The 18,493-nt window shown below is 39.8% G+C and overlaps 1 protein-coding gene across 1 annotated transcript in view; it reads left to right on the top strand.

The window, feature by feature from the left end:
• Hsd17b4 (hydroxysteroid 17-beta dehydrogenase 4) overlaps window positions 1-10,830 on the top strand; it is an 80,564-nt gene extending 69,734 nt beyond the window's left edge. Inside the window, exons 23-24 of the mRNA XM_052742175.1 lie at window positions 5,369-5,496; window positions 10,420-10,830. Coding sequence (XP_052598135.1) covers window positions 5,369-5,496; window positions 10,420-10,509 — 218 coding nt within the window. The 3' untranslated portion in view covers window positions 10,510-10,830. The remainder of the gene's footprint in view (window positions 1-5,368; window positions 5,497-10,419) is intronic.
• The last annotated feature ends 7,663 nt before the right edge of the window (window positions 10,831-18,493 follow it).

The raw sequence follows: 18,493 nt of genomic DNA on the forward strand, positions 1-18,493 counted from the left end.
TGTTTTCTGTTCAGTGGGGAAATGTACCATTGAAACATTTTACCAGCAATGATCTTATTTATTTCTAAAACCATCCAGAAATTGTCTAGGAAGCTATTTGGTCCTATTCTGGTGTTCTGTTAACAGTAAAGTTTAGAGGAATGAAAGTTGGAAGAATAAGCAGCTTAGGTCTGGGGATGCCTGCTGTGCAGGAGGCCCTGGGTTCCATTTTCAGTACCCACAACAAAGAAAGGAAGAGTAGGAGGCTTTAGGTTCTACAGAATCATTTGTGGCTGAAAATTAAAGCAGTTATTCTGATCTGAAATTTGGAAGTAGAAAACTTTCCTCTTAGAACTCACTGCTAACAAAACTTGACCCCAGCTTAGGTGGTATTACTGCCTTTCTTTACTTCACCTAGTGTCAATTAGAGTGCAGAAATAATATACTTGTTTATATAATGTTGCACCCCTGAGGGGTCTTTTTTAATTCAAAATAACTAAAATCAAAACAATTCTAAACACATCCAGGCTGGAAATTGAGATTCAGAGTTACAGACCTGCACATGTGCATGGGGACCACAGGTGATAGATAGAGGCCTGGAAAAGATGAGCTTGGCTTCAGAGGATTGGAAAACTGGCTCACTCAGGGACAAGTTCAGCATTTATGTGCCATGCCCCCTCTGGGTATGAAAAGACTAGAAGGAAGGCAGACCCGAATTAGTCATGATGATAATGGAGAGAGAGGAGAGGACTGATGGGAAACCATTGCTAGGGTAGAACCAACCTCCGTTAGCACTATTTAGGTCTGAATATCAGAAGAAATGAAGACATCTGGGTAAACTGAGGTTTTGAACCTGTACCCTTGAGAATGGTGACTCATTAGTGAAGAGCAAAATGGGGAAGAGGAAGGAGTTTGTAGAGAGAAAATGAACTGTGGTGCCAGAACTTGGGCTAGATTGTATGGGCTGTGTGCCTCCTGCAGCTCATGACTGAGTGACCACTGTAAGCAGAGAGTCTATTGGCTTTGCCACGAGGAAAATGGAATGGGACTTTGGCTGTGGAGGATTGTCTGCCATTCCTGTCACATAGAATTTGGCTTACAAATTTCCATTGTATAATTTATTGTAATGCTAAGTACTTAATACATGTTTCCAATTAATTTGTTTGTTGCTTGAATATTTATAGTTATAGGATACATTCAAACTATTGAAACTGTTAACAAGTACTTATTATAGACTAAGACACCATGTTGCTGAACATAATGTGTTCCATATTTCTCAGAGTGATAGGTTTAAGCAAATGGCTTGAAACAGGTTGGTTTCTCTCCAATCTCGTATCTGTAATCTTTTACATTATATGAACATACATAAAAATTTAATCTAGATATCACGATCATACAGATACTATGCATTTTTGTTTGAGTATTGTTTGAATTGGTTGAATTTTAATGATATATATTTTAATTAAGTGTCCAGAACTAACTGTGTATCTGGACCGAATCCAGGCGTCTCTTGTGCACTGTATCACAGTGACTGAATGACGATGCTCTTTGAATGTTAGTGTTCATACATTTTGGAAACTTGTCACCATGTGGAAGAAAGTGTAGAGATTTGAGAACTGGCATTCCTTGCAAATGAGAATCCAACCTTCTTGAGGAAGCCATCTGATCAGAACCTATAAGTTCTGGGTTGGAATTCATCTTCTGAAGTCAAATTGGATTATCCTTTATCTTTTAAGGCCAGATCTTGCTTTATAGCCTTTATAGCCCAGGCTGGCCTTAAACCTGAAACTCTCCTGCCTTAAGCTTCATAAGTGGTTGGAGTATAGGCCCTATACACTAAAATTTAAAGATGCCAGATTTGGGATTGAGATTCATAAATGTCTCATGAATTTCAAGAAAACAGTTTGTCTTTGGAAAGACTCTGCTATCTATTCATCAGTTAAGGATTTCCCCAACCATGAACAGCCTGTTCCACTCCAGAGCAGTTCCTGACTCCGTGCCCACAGAACAGCACTGCTTCACAGGCCGTCAGTCCTCTCTGTATGCAACATGTCCTAACATCATTTGCAATTTTTTTTAACAGTAAATTCTGACATAGAGATAAAACTGCAAAAATTATAAAGAGAAGTAACCGTTATCTTTCATCTAGTACTTCAAATTGTTAACATTTTTACCCCATTTTGTAAAAGTGTATGTACTTAAGAGTAACTTGAAGACTTGGTATTGTAAGGGTGAAGGCTACTCTATTATTCCAAGAACAAAGACATTCTCTGACCACAGAGTAGTTATCAATGTCAGGAAGTTAACATTTATATACTGTTCTTATCTCCTCTACCACCTCATTAATGGTTCACCATTTGTCCCAATAGTGTCATTTAAAGCAAAGGGGTAATAACAGTAATAATAACAACAGTAGAAGTGAAGAGAGAGGGGATGAATACTCCCTGTCTGGCCTGCTCACACTCTGCATTTAAGTCCCTAGCTGCTGGAGCCCAGATACATTGTCTGTCTTATTTATCATCTTGATGTGTGGGAAAAGGTATTTTGAAAAATATTCTTTATGATTAGGTTTATGAATTTTTGGACAGAATAGTAGCAAAGTATTACGTCCTTACTATCTCTTTTTTTTCTTCTTCCAAAAAACTTATATTTTAGTAGGGAGTGGTGGCTCCCTTCTAGCTCTGGGCTTACACAAGTGCCTGTTCCATCATTTTCACACATGTGTGGGGACTTGAACCCACCAACATAGACTTAAACAGCAAGAGCTCTCAACTACTGAGCCGTCTCTCCAGACAGCTCCTCCCCACCCCACCCCATTTTTCAAAAGGGTGGCCTTGCTCCGTCGTCTCCTAGCATTTAGAAGGCAGAGGTAGGAGGATAACCCATGAGTTTGAGGACAGCCTAGGCTCCTGTGTGAAAGGTTTTCATTTGCTGCTACTCTTTGGGGGCATAGAGAGCCTTCTTATGCCCTATCACTTACTTAACACTTCCGAAGCACTCTCTTCAAAGAAGTATATGGGATTAGGTGACAAGTGGGTCTGTGCCCACAAAGACCTTGCTGTCTTAGGCATTGGAGGCAGAAGCAGCGCATTTTTTTTTCTGTAGCCCCTTTTGTGATTTTACCTCACCCCTTCTCTGGAAAGGCTGTAAATTCTAGTGGAAATTTTCCTCAACTCTTTTAGAGACTTGATGATCATAAATTTGAATTATAATCATTCAAACATAGTCACCTCTGCCACTGGGTGGAGGTGCAATTTCTTTATTCTTACAGAAGACTAGTAGTGACCTATAGGCATCTAGGTATCTGGATTCTAATGATTCCAGTGGATGCTTCTCCCACATACCCCCACCAAAGCCCCTGTGCATTTGAGTATTTTGCTCCTTTAATGTCTACATTCTTGCTAAGCACCATCTTTCTTGTATCAGTGTAGCCGTTAGCTTCTCACACCCTCAAGTCTCACGTTTGCGATGAGTATCTGTGAGTCGATAAGTGTGAGGGAAAGTGTGACTGAACAACCATGGGTTACTGTTGAGTGGAGACTTACCCCTTTACTCAAGTGTTAATGTGTGCAAATTACAGTTTTATTACTGAGCAGAATTTTCATGTACACCCCGGCCCAGTGAGTAGGGCCCGGGCAGAGTTGTGCAGAATTAAAACCATAGGTGGTAAGTCTACTGGTTGGCAGAGGTTTGCTTTCCTTTAAACTTTACCATATCCCCTTCCTTCCTGTCCCCTTCTGTTACCTTTCTTTTTGACCATAGAAATAATACACACGATGAAAGTGTACTCATGGACGTCCCAGTGAGAATAGGGCCTTTGTTCTTCATGTTATACTCCTAGTACCTCTGATACCTTTTCTAATAGTCACACTGGAAATGTCCAATAAGGAACTGCGTGAAGTCTCCAAAGCAAAATGGTCCTTCCTTGCTCTTTACCTTCCTAGATTAAGCGTTAAGTTTTTATTTTTTTCTTTAAACTTTTTGTTTGCTTGCTTGGTAGAATTCTCTTCTGTAGAGACCTGAGTGGTTCACTTTTCCTTTTTTAGCACTTGGTAACAGAAAGCTAATTAAGCATTCTGGATGTTCTTATGGACCTTCAGCTTGCCTTATGAAAGTTGGGAGTTCTTTACATCCTGTAGGAGGGTTGATATAGCTGCAACAACCTGACCCCAGTGTCATGAGGCTGACCCTGAAGATGCTGATTGGCTTTTCCTGTAAGCATGATAGCAATCATAGGGGAGACAACTCAGACTTTGTACTGTAACTTCGGTGAAGTTCTGTAAGTGTTACAGAAACAGTCAAGTTAAACTGGTGAAGAGTTTTCTCAACTACTAAGCCTGTTTCTGAGATAGTTAACCTTTCTACAAAAAGTTTGTTAATGGAAGAAAAGTTAGTTAAAATAATGAACATCCTAGGATCTTCTTGCAGTAGATGGTAGTTAACACAGAGACCTACAACTATGAGAGGACTTCATCAAACCCCTCCCCTCAAGGCTCAGGAGGGGTGTGGAGGTGGGAAGATTCTAAGAGCTAGAGGTGATGGATGACTTCAAGGAAACTGTGTCTTTCAGACACAACAGGACTGCTGAGCATCTGAACTCAGAGACTGCCAGCACACACACTGCCTGGCCTGCACAGGTTCAAACCAGATGCTGTCCCAGCACTGAGAGGGGAAGTGGATGCAAAGTTCCACCCTGACCCTTTTTTAAAATTTTTATTTTTTTAGACAGGGTCTTTCTACATAGCCCTGGCTGTCCTAAAACTCACTATGTAGACCATGCTGGCCTCAAACTCACAGAGATACACCTGCCTTCTGAATGCTAGGATTAAAAGTATGTGCCACCATGCCCAGCCTAAGAAGCCATTTGCAATTGCATTTGATTCCTGCTGGAAAAGGGAAAGTCAGTTTTCTCCGATAGTGTCAGGTACATTAAGCAATTAACTAAAAGTCTTTGTTGACTGCACTTTAAAGGCCTTAGTTATATATAGTCCAGCAACTTCACTTCTTGTTAGTAACTTATTCGACATTTAATTAACATTTATATGAGTATTTCTATCATGAAATTCTTCATTAATAAAAAACTATTATTGACTTGACTGTTTCAAAGAACTTTATAAAAGGTAGCATCTAAAACAGATTTACACCGGATGGTGCCCACTGCAGGAGGATTGCTGTGAGTTCAAGGCCAGTCTTGGTTACTGGATGAGACCCTGTCTCAACAACAACAAAGCTTTTCTAAGTGCCAGGGAGTACGTGTTCTAGAAGTAGAGCACAAGTAGAATACAGGAACGTTGCCTCACGTGGAAACCGCAACAGTGTCTGTTTTAGTTCACTTTTCGTTCGTACTATGATATTTTTGAGAAAAAAGTGACACACATTGTTTTCCCAGCCATCGACCTGAAGAGCGGCTCTGGAGACGTGTACCAAGGCCCTGCAAAAGGTTCCGCTGATACGACCATCATAATTTCCGATGAAGATTTCATGGAAGTGGTCATGGGCAAGCTTGACCCTCAGAAGGTAATGTTCTCAAGAGTTTCATTTATTAAGTTTATACTTATATTCTCATTAGCAAGTCATATTTTAAAAATTACTATTTCAGTTATACCCCCCAAAAATTTTTTTTCAAAACTATAAGTCCTGCTTACCATTTACTAAAATAATTTAAAACCCACACTAGGCATTTTGAATATATAGTTTGAGGTATAAAACTTGTATGTGATACAAGTTGAATATTTCTTACTTGTAATTTCTGTTGTGTTTCAACTTGTAGCTAGTGGATTTTGGGATATTTGCACAGATTTTACTGGGTTAGAATCTCTAGTCCAAAAATTTGAAATCTGAAATGCTCCAAAATTAAAAAAATTAAAACAAAACCTTGATTTGCTTTTTTCGGGAAGTTTCAATTTTTGAAGCATTTAGGAAGTCATAGTTTTGTATTAGTGACATCCAGCCAATATAAATATTAATAACTCATTGAAAACCTAGAAATAGGCTATTTAACTAATAGTCACTGTGTCATGGAAGTTGAAGCATTCCAAGACATTTCAGTGAAAATCATCAGTAAGACAGGAGTGCCTTCTGTGACTACTGTTGACATTAATTGTTAATATTTTCACACACAAAATTGAAGTAGCCAATGTAGTAATTTGCATAAAGGAGAAAAATTAGTTATTTTCAGTTTGTGATGGTCCTTACATCGAATGGTCTCAGACTGTTTGAATGGACTAGTATTAAAACACAACTTCCACACAGTAGCAAAACTCATGAGATGAAAGAACTGAAGAAAGCCTGTTTAAAAGTTACATACTTATATGCTATATAAAAACCTGTTTATAAGTTATTTTTGAAATTTGAAAACTTTCTGAGAAATGCAACTTCCACTCAGTCCCTGGTGAGAATTGGGAACAAACAACAAAACCAACCCTGGCTGTTGTTTCCTTTCCCAGGGTTCACAGCTAGGGGTTTAGGGGTGTCTGTACCCCCAACAGTGGACGAGGGGAATTGTAACTTGTTGTTGCCCCACCTTGTGGGCCTCCTGCCTCCGCTGCTCCTCTCCCTTACTGATCAGGGGCTGCTGACAAAGCTGCATGTGAATACAACCAATGTCTCCTGTGAAACCCCTGGGCTTGTGCCAGCGTTTCTGCTTCAGGTCCTCATCACTGGGAGCAACCAGTCCCAGAGACCCTTTCAAGTACCAAAGCCAGTATTAACAGTCAGTGCATACCCCTGCTAGAAGTCACTGCTCCATCATTATACACAGTGTGCACCCACTCTGCTGTCTAGACCACACCCATCCGGACAGCTCGAGTCCCCCAACTTTTCCACAATCTGCAGCGACAGTAGTTCTCTGACTCAAGCATGTTGTACTGTCCAAACACTAATGATGGTCAAAAGAACCTACAAGAACCCGTGGTGCCAAACTCAAAATTGCATAACAAACCAGAATCCCAAGACACATTTTCAGGAGAAATTTGCTTCCTATGAAGACCATCCCATGAAAGTAGTAGGGATATCCATTCTACCACACAACATAAATCTCAACATAACACATATGAGAAACAAACACTATACTGTGATACCTCCTGACTGTGGCAGCTCTTTAGTAATGGGTCCTAAAGATGCTAAAGTAGATGGAGGTTAGAGAGATGAGTGGTTAAGAACACTCTCCGCTGCTGGAGAGGACCTAGATTCAGTTTCCAGCACCCATATCAGGTGGCTATGAGCTACCTGTAACTCCAGTTCCAAGGTATCTGGTGCCCTCTGGCCTCTTCAAACACTGTACACATGTGGTACACATAAACATAATAAATCAACCAATAATCTTTTTAATAAAAGAGCTCATAAGACCATAGTTGAATGAAATTAGGAATACGTGCAGGATATAAATGAGATAATTCTGCAAATAGGAAGAAATCTTGGAAAACAAAGAGCCCAGTAACACAGATAAAAACTTTAGTCAAAGTCTCCAATTAGATCAAGTATAAAAAAGAATATTAGCTTGAAGATAGGTCTTTCAAAATGTCACATTCAGACAGAAAGAAACAAAATAAAGAATTAAGAGACTCAGTATGTGTGAGACACCATGAAAATACTGAACTTTTGCATCAGTATACTTACTTAGAAGTTCAGATTACAGACATAGAAACTACTCAGTGCAATTGTGGTTGAAAACTTCCCGAATGTTGGGAAAGACATGAACATCCAGATACAGGATTCATTCCCACTCACTGTGACATCGTCAGACTGTCAAACCACAGGACAAAGGAGGATTCTTTAAACCTGAGAAAGTGCCAAATCACATGTGAGTGCTAAACAGCCAGCCCCATTAGACTGACAGCAGACTTCTGAGCAGAAACACCACAGGGCAGGAGAACTGGAAGGATGCATTTCAAGGCCTGAAAAGAAGTAACTGTCAATTAAAGTTACAATATCAGTAAAGCTCTCCTTCAGAATGGGAGAAGTACAGCCCTTTGGAGGTAAGCAGCAGTGAAGGAGATGGACTACCCATCGTACCTACAAGTGGGAAGGAGATAACACGAGGAGTTAGGAAAGTATAAATCCTATTAGACAAGCAGACTTACAAAAGAATAAAAACATTGTCAGTACAGTCAACCATAACTATAAATCATTATAAGAAAAAATGAGTCAAAAATTCAAAACTAGAAGAAAATCAACATATAGCATAAATCTATACCATTTAGTAGTGACCAAATGTAAATGATTGTAATTCATCATCTAAGAGGTATGGAAATAAGGTCCAACAATGTTCTGCCTACAAGAAACTCATCTTACTAAGTAAAATCCCAAAATGAACTGAAAGAAAAATTGGAAGATGACATTCTGAAGTAAATAGAAATGCTGAGTGGGAATGTGTGTAGCTATATTTACATCTGACAAAGGAGACAAAAACAAAAGCAGATGAAGCTCACTGTACAGTGACCCAAGGCCAATTCATCAAAGAGTGGGATGATTATGAATGAATGTGTATCTATTATTGGAGCACTGAGTTTTAGCTAGATTACTCATTAAAAAAACAGAGTTAAACTCTACTATAGATCAACTGTATCATAGATCAAATGACTTAACATTTATAGAGCACCCAACAGGTAGGTATAGACTACACATTATTATTAGCATATGGAACTTTCTCTAGAATAGACAAAATATTAAGCTGTAAAATAAATGTTAACCATCAATAACATTTCTCCTAAGATTGAAAAACCTAGGACCAGATAGCTTCCCTACTGAATTGCATCCCACTTTTAAACAAGAACTAACGTCAGTGTTTGCTGGAGTCCCTCAAACTCATTGAGGACAGCATCACTCTGTGACTCAGTCCTGACAAGGACATACATGCATACATCATTGTCCCAGGTAATCAGAATAGTTCTCAACAAAAACACTAGCAAAGCAAACTCAACAGCCTGTGTATGTATCTAAGTGAGCACACAGCCAAAGGGGGGGGAAAGATGTACTTTATTCCAGGCATGCAAGATGATTATGTCATATCAACAGAAGGAAGAGAAAAATCATATGAATATGACCATCTATAAATGCATTAAAAGCATTTGATAAAATGCAGCACACCTTTCATGATAATACAAGCCCCAATCAAATTCTATATAGAAGGATCACATTCCAGCATAGTAAAGGGTCATATGACAAACCCACAGGCATTGTCACACGGAATGGGGAAAGGCTGAAAGCATTTACGAGCATGAGCAGTACATGGGTGTTAGCCAGAACACGAGGGCACCAGGAAGACATAAAAGATGTACATAGACTACATCTACGAAGTCTCATCAATACAGCTCCTAAACAAGACCTGAAGGAAAATACTAAGAGACATGCTAACATGGAAGGGAAAATCTCATAGGGGCCTCAACCCTACACAAAGAACTACAGTCAAATAGGGGATACTGAGAGCGGGAGAAATGGTCTTACTCAGGGAAGAGCCCTCAAAGTGGTTATCCGGTACCAAGTAGTTAGCCCTGAAAACATACATACAAGTAACATATGGGCTGAGCAGGTTGTTTTTATATATTTAGGAATAGACTTTGTGTGTATGTGTGTATGCATGTGTGTAACAACAATTAAAGAAATAGAGGCCATAAATTTGAGAGAGAGAAAGAGCAAAGTGTGTGAATGGAAAGGGTAGAGGGAGGACAAAGAAGAGAAGAAATGAGGTATTTTAATTTTAAGACCTACCTTTAAAAAGAAACATACATAGAGGACAGGAGAAAGCTAAAACATTCTTTTTGGCAGATAATGTTTTTATATGTAGAAAAATCTAGATTCTATCAAGACTTAGAAATGTTAAAATGTCCAGAGTTTACAGAATTTATTTAACATGTCAGCCTTCTGCCTGGCTTCTTACAATCTTACCATATACCCTGCACATTATTTAACTCACATGACAAAGGTGTGTTACTTCAGTGCTGCTGTCTCCAGTTTTCATAGATGTAGAGATTAAGTGGTTTGCCCAAGTTAACACTGCTGATGAGTGACAGAGCCTGGACTTAACCCCAGGGTCCTGTGCTGTTATCTAGTCACCACAGTGTGCTACTCTCTTATTTTGACATTATATGGCCTCTGTGTGATAGGGTTGTAATTAACATCTTCAGTCTGCTTCCCAAGTTCTGAGTAGAATAGTCTTTTATCCAGGTATTCCCAACCCCACGTGTAATAACAGAGTAAAGCCAGAGTGCAGATTCAGACAGAACTGCTAGGCCTGTCAAGTTTTATGACATAAACACATAGGAGTCCTTTTTCTTAGCTAAAATTATGTATGCTCTCCATACCTATTAAATTCTACAGCTAGCCTGGAGCCACCTTTGTTGTCCAGTCCCTAACTTACCTGCTGTCCGTCTGAACAAGTGTCCTTCTGGAAAAAGGTCCAGTGCCAGGGTAACGGCTGTTCTCTCCCCTGTCCCTTTGCAGGCCTTCTTCAGCGGCAGACTGAAGGCCAGAGGGAACATCATGCTGAGCCAGAAGCTTCAGATGATTCTTAAAGACTACGCCAAGCTCTGAAGGGCCTGCTGTTCTGTTACCGTGAATCACTAACTACTCTCCGTCCAATTGTGCTCCAATATTCTGTGACGTGATCAACAGTAACATGCAGCAGAAATCACTTAACATTTTCAGATTTCAGATAACTCAGATTTTCGTTTTCTACTAATTTTTCACACATTATTTTTACAAGGAACTGTAATCTAGCTAGCAAGGAATTGTTCTGTTCATAGATCTGTATCTTAATAAAAATTTTTCAACTAAGTCTGTTCCTTTAGAATTTGTAATAGCGTTAGTATGTTGAAAGGAAAATTGAATGAATAAAAGCCACTTCAATGCTCATCTCCCTTTCTTTTCTCTTCATTGATATCCCGTATTTCATGAATTTCCCAGTATGTACTCATTTTCCACTGTTAGAATAGTGCTGTGCTTCAGAACAAAGTCTTTGTGCTCTCAAATCATCCTTTGATCCCCTCTGCTTGAAACTTTATTTTTTCACCATGTTTTTAAATCCACCAAAGATAGGACATTTTTGCTTCATTGGTAGCCTGAATTCATAAAGATAGCTCTTCCCCCCTGCATTCCCCTCAGATGCAGTGTGTGGGAATGTGCTGTTGGTGGCTTGTCTGCAAAGGAACAAGGGAAGTGTGGATGGTAAGGCTGGGATGGAGTAAGCTTCAGTTTTGCTGCATTCAGAGTTCCCATTCTTAGCTGATTCTTTGAGAATCAGACTTTGCAATGGAGATTTCATGGGTAGAAAGTTGATGTGGCTTGGTTTATCCAGTAACTGATGGAAGCAGATGCAGAGATCCACAACCAAGCACCAGGCCAAGCTCTGGGAGTCCAGTTGAAGACAGGGAAGAAGGATTAGATGAGCAAGGGTGGGTCAAGATCATGACGGGGAAATCTACAGAGACAACTGAACCAAGCTCAAAGGAACCCATGAACTTTAGACAGACAGCTGTGGAACCTGCATGGGACCAGACTAGAGTTTCTGCATACAGGAGACAGTTGTGTATCTGGGTCTGTTTGGGGGGTCCCTGGCAATGAGATCAGGATCTATTCCTGGTGCATGAGCTGGCTTTCTGGATCCTATTACCTATGGAGGGACACCTTACTCACCCTTGAGGCAGGGTGGAGGGGCTTGGTCCCGCCTCAACTGAATGTACCAGGCTTCGCTGTCCCCCCATGGGAGAACTTACCCTTTTGGAGGAGGGGATGAGGGGTGGGATAGGGGGGATGAGGGGTGGGATGGGGGGAATAAGAGGGGGTGGGGGGAGTGGGAGGAGGGATGAGGGGGATCTGTGGTTAGTATGTAAAATGAATAAAATTTTTTTTTTTTTTGGTTTTTCGAGACAGGGTTTCTCTGTGTAGCTTTGCGCCTTTCCTGGGACTCACTTGGTAGCCCAGGCTGGCCTGGAACTCACAGAGATCCGCCTGGCTCTGCCTCCCGAGTGCTGGGATTAAAGGCGTGCGCCACCACCGCCCGGCTTAGTCTTACATTCTTTAGCAGTTTGGGATTATTTAATATTGTTGAATGAACCACCAATGATTATATTCTCCAATAAGCAATATATAAAATTTCAATGAACCTCTATGACTTCTATTTGTCTCTTATTTTTGTCTACAATCAAAGTTTATTAGACATTTGGCATTCAGTGTTTTTACTGGGAAATGTGCATATATTCCTTCCTCAGCATATCAAAACTAAATGGAAGGAAAGCAGATATGTAGTGTAAGCTTTATTACTGGTACACACTGAGGGGTACAGCGTCAGTAAGAGAGTGGTCAGAACTATTTCCCTTGATGCTCCTAGAGAGCAGATGAGGTGGGGCGTGCAGGAACATCGTCTCATAAAGACCTTCTCAAGGGCAGTTGTGTTCACTCATCTACAGTGTTAAGATTGGTCCCACTCAAGCAACATACCCTAAAACCAATCACCATTGCCCACTCCAGAGGCTGTTTAACATTTCTCAGTGAGGATGAGTTCAGGGACATTGTGATCAAAACTAAATTCTGGAAGCAACTTTGCAGGCACATATAGAAGTGTTTTTTACTAATTTCTCTCACTCTTATTAAATTGACAATTAAGATTAACCATCATAATAGCCAAAGAGACACTCAGCATGGTAATGAAGCTGGAGGTGTGAGAATGCCCATGGCAATGCCTGTCTACAAAGTAACAGAACATCATCACACACGGACAAATGAAGCCAAATAGAGAACCCAGACATTAATCCACATAATTGGGCCAGCTGACCTTTAACAAGATCTCCATGAACATCCAATGGAAAGTGGGCAGTTTTGGGGGGCATACGGATATGTATTTACAGAGAAGTGGAATAGGATGGCTTCCCTTACATTATACAAAAATCAACTCCATGGAACAAAGTTCCAAATGTTCAATTGGAAATGAAGAAATTGCTAGAAGAAACATGGGGGAAACCAGACAATGTATGTAATAATCTTTTTAGATGGGCCTCAAAAAGCATGTCCATCAAACAAAAATAGACAAATGGGATTATATCAAACTCAGAAACATTTGCACAGCAAATAAACACTAAAAGGTAACCTATAGAACGAAAATCTTTTTACACTTGTCATCTGACAAAAGATTTATCCAGAAATAAAAAGAACAGAAAAACTGAGCAATAGAAAAAACTGAGTTAAAATATGCTGATGATCTGAACATAAAAAAATGACAAGCAAATGGATAACAAATAATGAGAAAACATTCCATATCACCAACTATTAGGGAATTGCAAATTAAAACCACAGTAAGATACCATCTTACCTCAGTGAGAATGACTACCGCCAAATAAACTCCAACAAATTTTGGTGAGGATGTAGAAAAGGAGAACTCAATACACTTGGGAGCAGACATAAGTACAGTCACTATGGAAAACAGTGGAGAATCATTTAAAAGCTAAAATGTAGACCTGCCATGTGTATGGTGATATTTTATTTGTGCTGAAAATGTGGTGATATTTTATTTGTATGTTAATAATAAAGTTTGCCTGGAGATTAGAGGTCATAGCCAGCCATAAGCAAAAGTCAGGTGATGGTAGCACACACCCTTAATCTGATCACATGACAGGCAGAGTCTCGTGTGTTCAAGGACATAGCCAAGCAAGGTGACACACGCCTTTAATCCCAGTACAACCGTAGAGACCTAGAGGCCTGTATAGACAGACAATGACAAGGAAGTGAGGTAGCTTGGCTAAGAACCAAAGAGAAGGTAGAACAGCAAGGCAATAAAGGCTAAGGTTAGACAGGAAGAAGCTGGTTCTCTTGGGAAGCTACGGCGGTGGCGTGGTGAGTAAGGTTAGCTGGTGGCTCTCACTATTTCTCTGATCTCTACGGCTTGCACCCCTGGATTTGGCTCTGTGTTTCTTATTTAATAAGACTGTTTAGAAATTGGTCTACACATGTGAGACACCATTTTTATTAGTGGGCATCCAAATGAAATGAAATTGTTGTATCAAAATGATAGCTTCACTCTTGTGTTTATGGCAGTATTGCCCATAGTAGCTAAGATATGAAGTCAACTAGATGCCATCAGTGGATGAATGAAGAAACTATGATCATATATATATATATATAATTATATATAATTATATATATATGAATATTCTGTTATAAAAAGGACAGTCTGTCATTCTAAGCAACAAACTGGTACAGCAGGATATCATTATGTTAAGTGGAATTAGCCAGGCACAAATAGACAAATGGTACATACCATGTCTTTTCACTTGTTTGTAGAAATGAGTAAGCTGATCTCACAGAACAGAATAGAATGTTGGTCATTAGAGAGTGGAAAGGGCAGAGGAAAGAGGACACAAAGTTCCTAAATAAGGGCACCAAAAATGAGAAGAGGACCTGCTCTGCTTTTGTACCAGAATAGGGAACGATTCAAACTTACCGGGCAGGTCCCAAATTTCTGTCTCTAGGTGTCTATGTCTCTGTCTGTCTCTGTCTCTGTCTCTGTCTCTGTCTCTCTCTCTCTCTCTCATTCTCTCTCTCTCTCTCACACACACACACACACACACACACACACACACACACACACACACGAGCAAAGGAGATGGCAAAGTCATCTTTAAATTGCTTCTTAAGCACATGGATAAGATTCTGGTCCCCAGAGCCTATGTAAACACTGGGTGGATGTGGCAGTTTTCTGCAATCCCATTCTAGAGGGTGGGGCCTTCATTCCCAGAGCAAGCTGACTAGTGAGAGGAGCCATATAGGCAAACTCTGGTGCTGTGGGATGTTCTGCATGGCAAATGTGTTGCTAATTAGTCAATAAATAAAACACTGATTGGCCATTGGCTAGGCAGGAAGTGTAGGCGGGGCAAAGAGGAGAATAAAGCTGGAAAGTAGAAGGCTGAGTCAGAGAGACACTGCCAGCCGCCACGATGAGAAACAGCATGTGAAGATGCCGGTAAGCCACGAGCCATGTGGCAAGGTATAGATTAATAGAAATGGATTAATTTAAGCTGTAAGAACAGTTAGCAAGAAGCCTGCCACGGCCATACAGTTTGAAACCAATATAAGTCTCTGTGTTTACTTGGTTGGGTCTGAGAGGCTGTGGGACTGGCAGGTGAGAGAGATTTGTCCTGACTGTGGGCCAGGCAGGAAAACTCAAGCTACATTCTGGGTTTGACTGAGACTCTTGCCTCATTAATTAAGGTGCAGGAACAATCAGGAATGATTTTTTTTTTCAGACAGGGTTTCTCTGTGTAGCTTTGCGCCTTTCCTGGAACTCGCTTTGGAGACCAGGCTGGACTGGAACTCACAGAGATCTGCCTGCCTCTGCCTCCCGAGTGCTGGGATTAAAGGAGTGCACCACCACCGCCCAGCTCAGGAATGATTCTTGACAGCAATGATTAGTTCCAGCTAACATCCCATTCCTGGGCAAGCTCTACTACTGCAGCAACAGAGAGAAATACTGTATTTCCTGTATTGTACAGTTGCCTCCGTTGCCCTGTTCCCAAGCTGTCTCAGTATGCACCAACATCATAATGGGGTGTGAATACTATAGAGGGGATACTTTGGTCTCCATCACTGCCTCTGTCCGTATAACACCTGAGCTTGTACTACTGACTGGTCATGAGGCACATGTGTCAGGTCCCCTGCCACTTCTGGTGTTGCCAAGGCCAGGGGCCCTTGTTAGCAGTAGCACTTGTGGGGACAGTTCTGAAGAAAAGTTCCATTGCCTTATGGGGCCACCATACACAGTTTATGAGTAGCTGCACAGTGAGCCCAAACACACACTGAAGAGCAAGTAAGCAAACAAGCAAGAAGAGAACATTCAAACTGTTCAGGACATCATAAATGGAACAAAAATACGAATCTTTGAGATACTCAAAGGTCAAGATGGTAAGGAAAACAAAGCTAGTAGCAGAGAAAACATTCTGGTACAGGAACATTTCATAACCTGAATAAATATGACCAGATAAGACCCTAGTGATAAAATTTTATAGTCCAACTTTCAAAAGTACAAGACAAAGAAAAAAAGTACAACTTCTATGCTAGAAAGTGCAAAGGCACATTTAAGAATATCTTCATCAGACTACTAGTAGATTTCTTAGAAGCCTTGGAGGGAATGGAATTATACATTCTCAGTGCTGAAGCCTAATAACTGCCACTCGAGATTATTATACCTAACAAAACTACCCTTCGTGATGAATAAGAAATCGTAAACCTTTGAAGACAAAAACTGAATGAAGTTTTGAGATCCAGATCAGCCTTATAAAAGATGCTTAAGAGAGGACTAGGGAGATGACTTGGTGGGTAGATTGTTACCAGGGCAAGCATGAGAACCTGAGTTTCGGTTCCCAGTACCTGTATAAAGAGCTGGGTTTGGTGACATGAACCTGTAACCCCATACTGGAAGTGATGGGAGCATGGAGAGAGGAAAATATGTATGTATTAGGGGTTTGCCTGGCCAGCCAGTCTGGATGAATCAGAATTGGTAAATTCCATTTTCAGTGAGAGATTCTGTCTAAAAATAAATAGTGACATGGGTATATCAACCTCCACAGAACAGGCTGCTCATCTTCAGAAGTAGTTGAGCAACATATAAGGAATGCCACTGTGTGTGTGTGTGTGTGTGTGTGCGCGAGCGCGCGCGCGCGCTTTTATTTGGTTACATTTTGGTGTTCTTTTGTTTTTCCTTTTGGGTGTAGTTTTGTTTTCTTGATTTTGGGGGGTTTTATTGTATTGGGTTTTTGATTTATTTTTTGTGAAAGAACTTAAGGTTGGGTGGGGAGGCAAGGATCTGGAAGGACTTAGGGGAGGGGAAGAACATGATCAAAATATATTTAAATTTAAAAACTTTTAAATAGTAAAAAAAATTAATGATGAAAGAGGCTACAATGTAATAAAATGAGCGAGATAAACTTACACAGGCAACACACACAAATAAATAATACATGAAAAATAAAAAAATGGTGGGGAGTGATAGAAGATGACAACCTACAGTAACCTATAGACTTTATACATGCATGCACAAATGTCCATATCCTCACTAACATGTATACACATACATGTACCATATGCATGCACAAGTGTCCATATCCCCACTAACATGTATACACATGCATGTACCATATGCATGCACAAGTGTCCATCTCCCCACTAACATGTACACACATGCATGTACCATATGCATGCACAAGTGTCCATATCCCCACTAACATGGACACACATGCATGTGCCATATGCATGTGCACACATATAACACAACAATAGTAAAGATGCTTAAGGGTGTTCTACATCCAAAGCGAAAAACCATTACTAGCATAAACTATAAATTCCATTAGAAGAGAAGCAAAAGAGAAAAGAATAAGAATCAATTATTATCTACACAGTAAACGATTAAACTACAAAAGTGAATAAGGAGTAAGAGAAAAAATGTTTGAAATTATTGGAAGTAAAGTAAAACAAAGATGGAAAGAAGTCTTAACTATTAATAATAACCTGAGATGCAAATGGAACAGTTTATGTTATTAAAAGATACAAACTAGAAGAATGGAATAAAAAATAAGACTCAGAGAAATTCACTTCAGCAGTAAAGAGATGTGACTGATAGCAGAAGAATGGAAAACAGTATTCTGAACAGATGTGAACATAAAGTGTAGAGGTATTGCTATACTTACATCTCACAAGATAGGGTTTGAGGTGAGGTTGGAAGAAAAGACAGAAAAGGTCATTACATATGATCAAGGGCCATAATTCAACAAGAGTCATAATGATCAGAAACCTTTATCTACTTAATGTTGGAGTATCCAATCTTAGAAAACAAATAAATACCAATAGGTCTATTAATTGTGATTGAAATAATATTTTATATATTGTTCTGATTACAATGGACTAAAATGAAAAGACAAAAACAAAAGAAATTTCAGAATGTATACAAATACTTGGTGCCTGACAGCACATTTTTGGATGTACAATAGGTAATCAAGGAAATCAGAATGGAAATGAAAGATTTTGGAATATGAAATGGAAATATATCAAAAATATAAGATACAAAAAAAGAAATTATAGCATGAGTGATTACACATAAAAATTGAAGAATTCAAATAAACAGCATAACTTCCCTCATGGATAAATGAAACATGAAATTAGTTGAAGGAATAGAAAAATCAGAGAAGAAATAGATGAAAGAGACTGAAAAGACCAAAAGACAAAATCAATTGGTTATAGGAAAAGATAAATAAAATTGGCAAATTAGCTAGACTAACTGACTAACTGACTTGGAAGCATTTTCTAGACATTGATATATTAAACTTGATAAAACAAGAAGACCAAGCCGGGCAGTGGTGGCGCATGCCTTTAATCCCAGCACTCCGGAGGCAGAGCCAGGCGGATCTCTGTGAGTTCAAGACCAGCCTGGTCTACAGAGTGAGATTCAGGACAGGCACCAAAGCTACACAGAGAAACCCTGTCTCAAAAACAACAACAACAACAATCAAAAGAAAAAAGAAAACCATGTCCCAAA

The sequence above is a fragment of the Peromyscus californicus genome, unplaced genomic scaffold, assembly GCF_007827085.1.
Source record: "Peromyscus californicus insignis strain IS unplaced genomic scaffold, ASM782708v3 Scaffold_17__1_contigs__length_78620276, whole genome shotgun sequence".
NCBI lineage: Eukaryota > Metazoa > Chordata > Mammalia > Rodentia > Cricetidae > Peromyscus > Peromyscus californicus.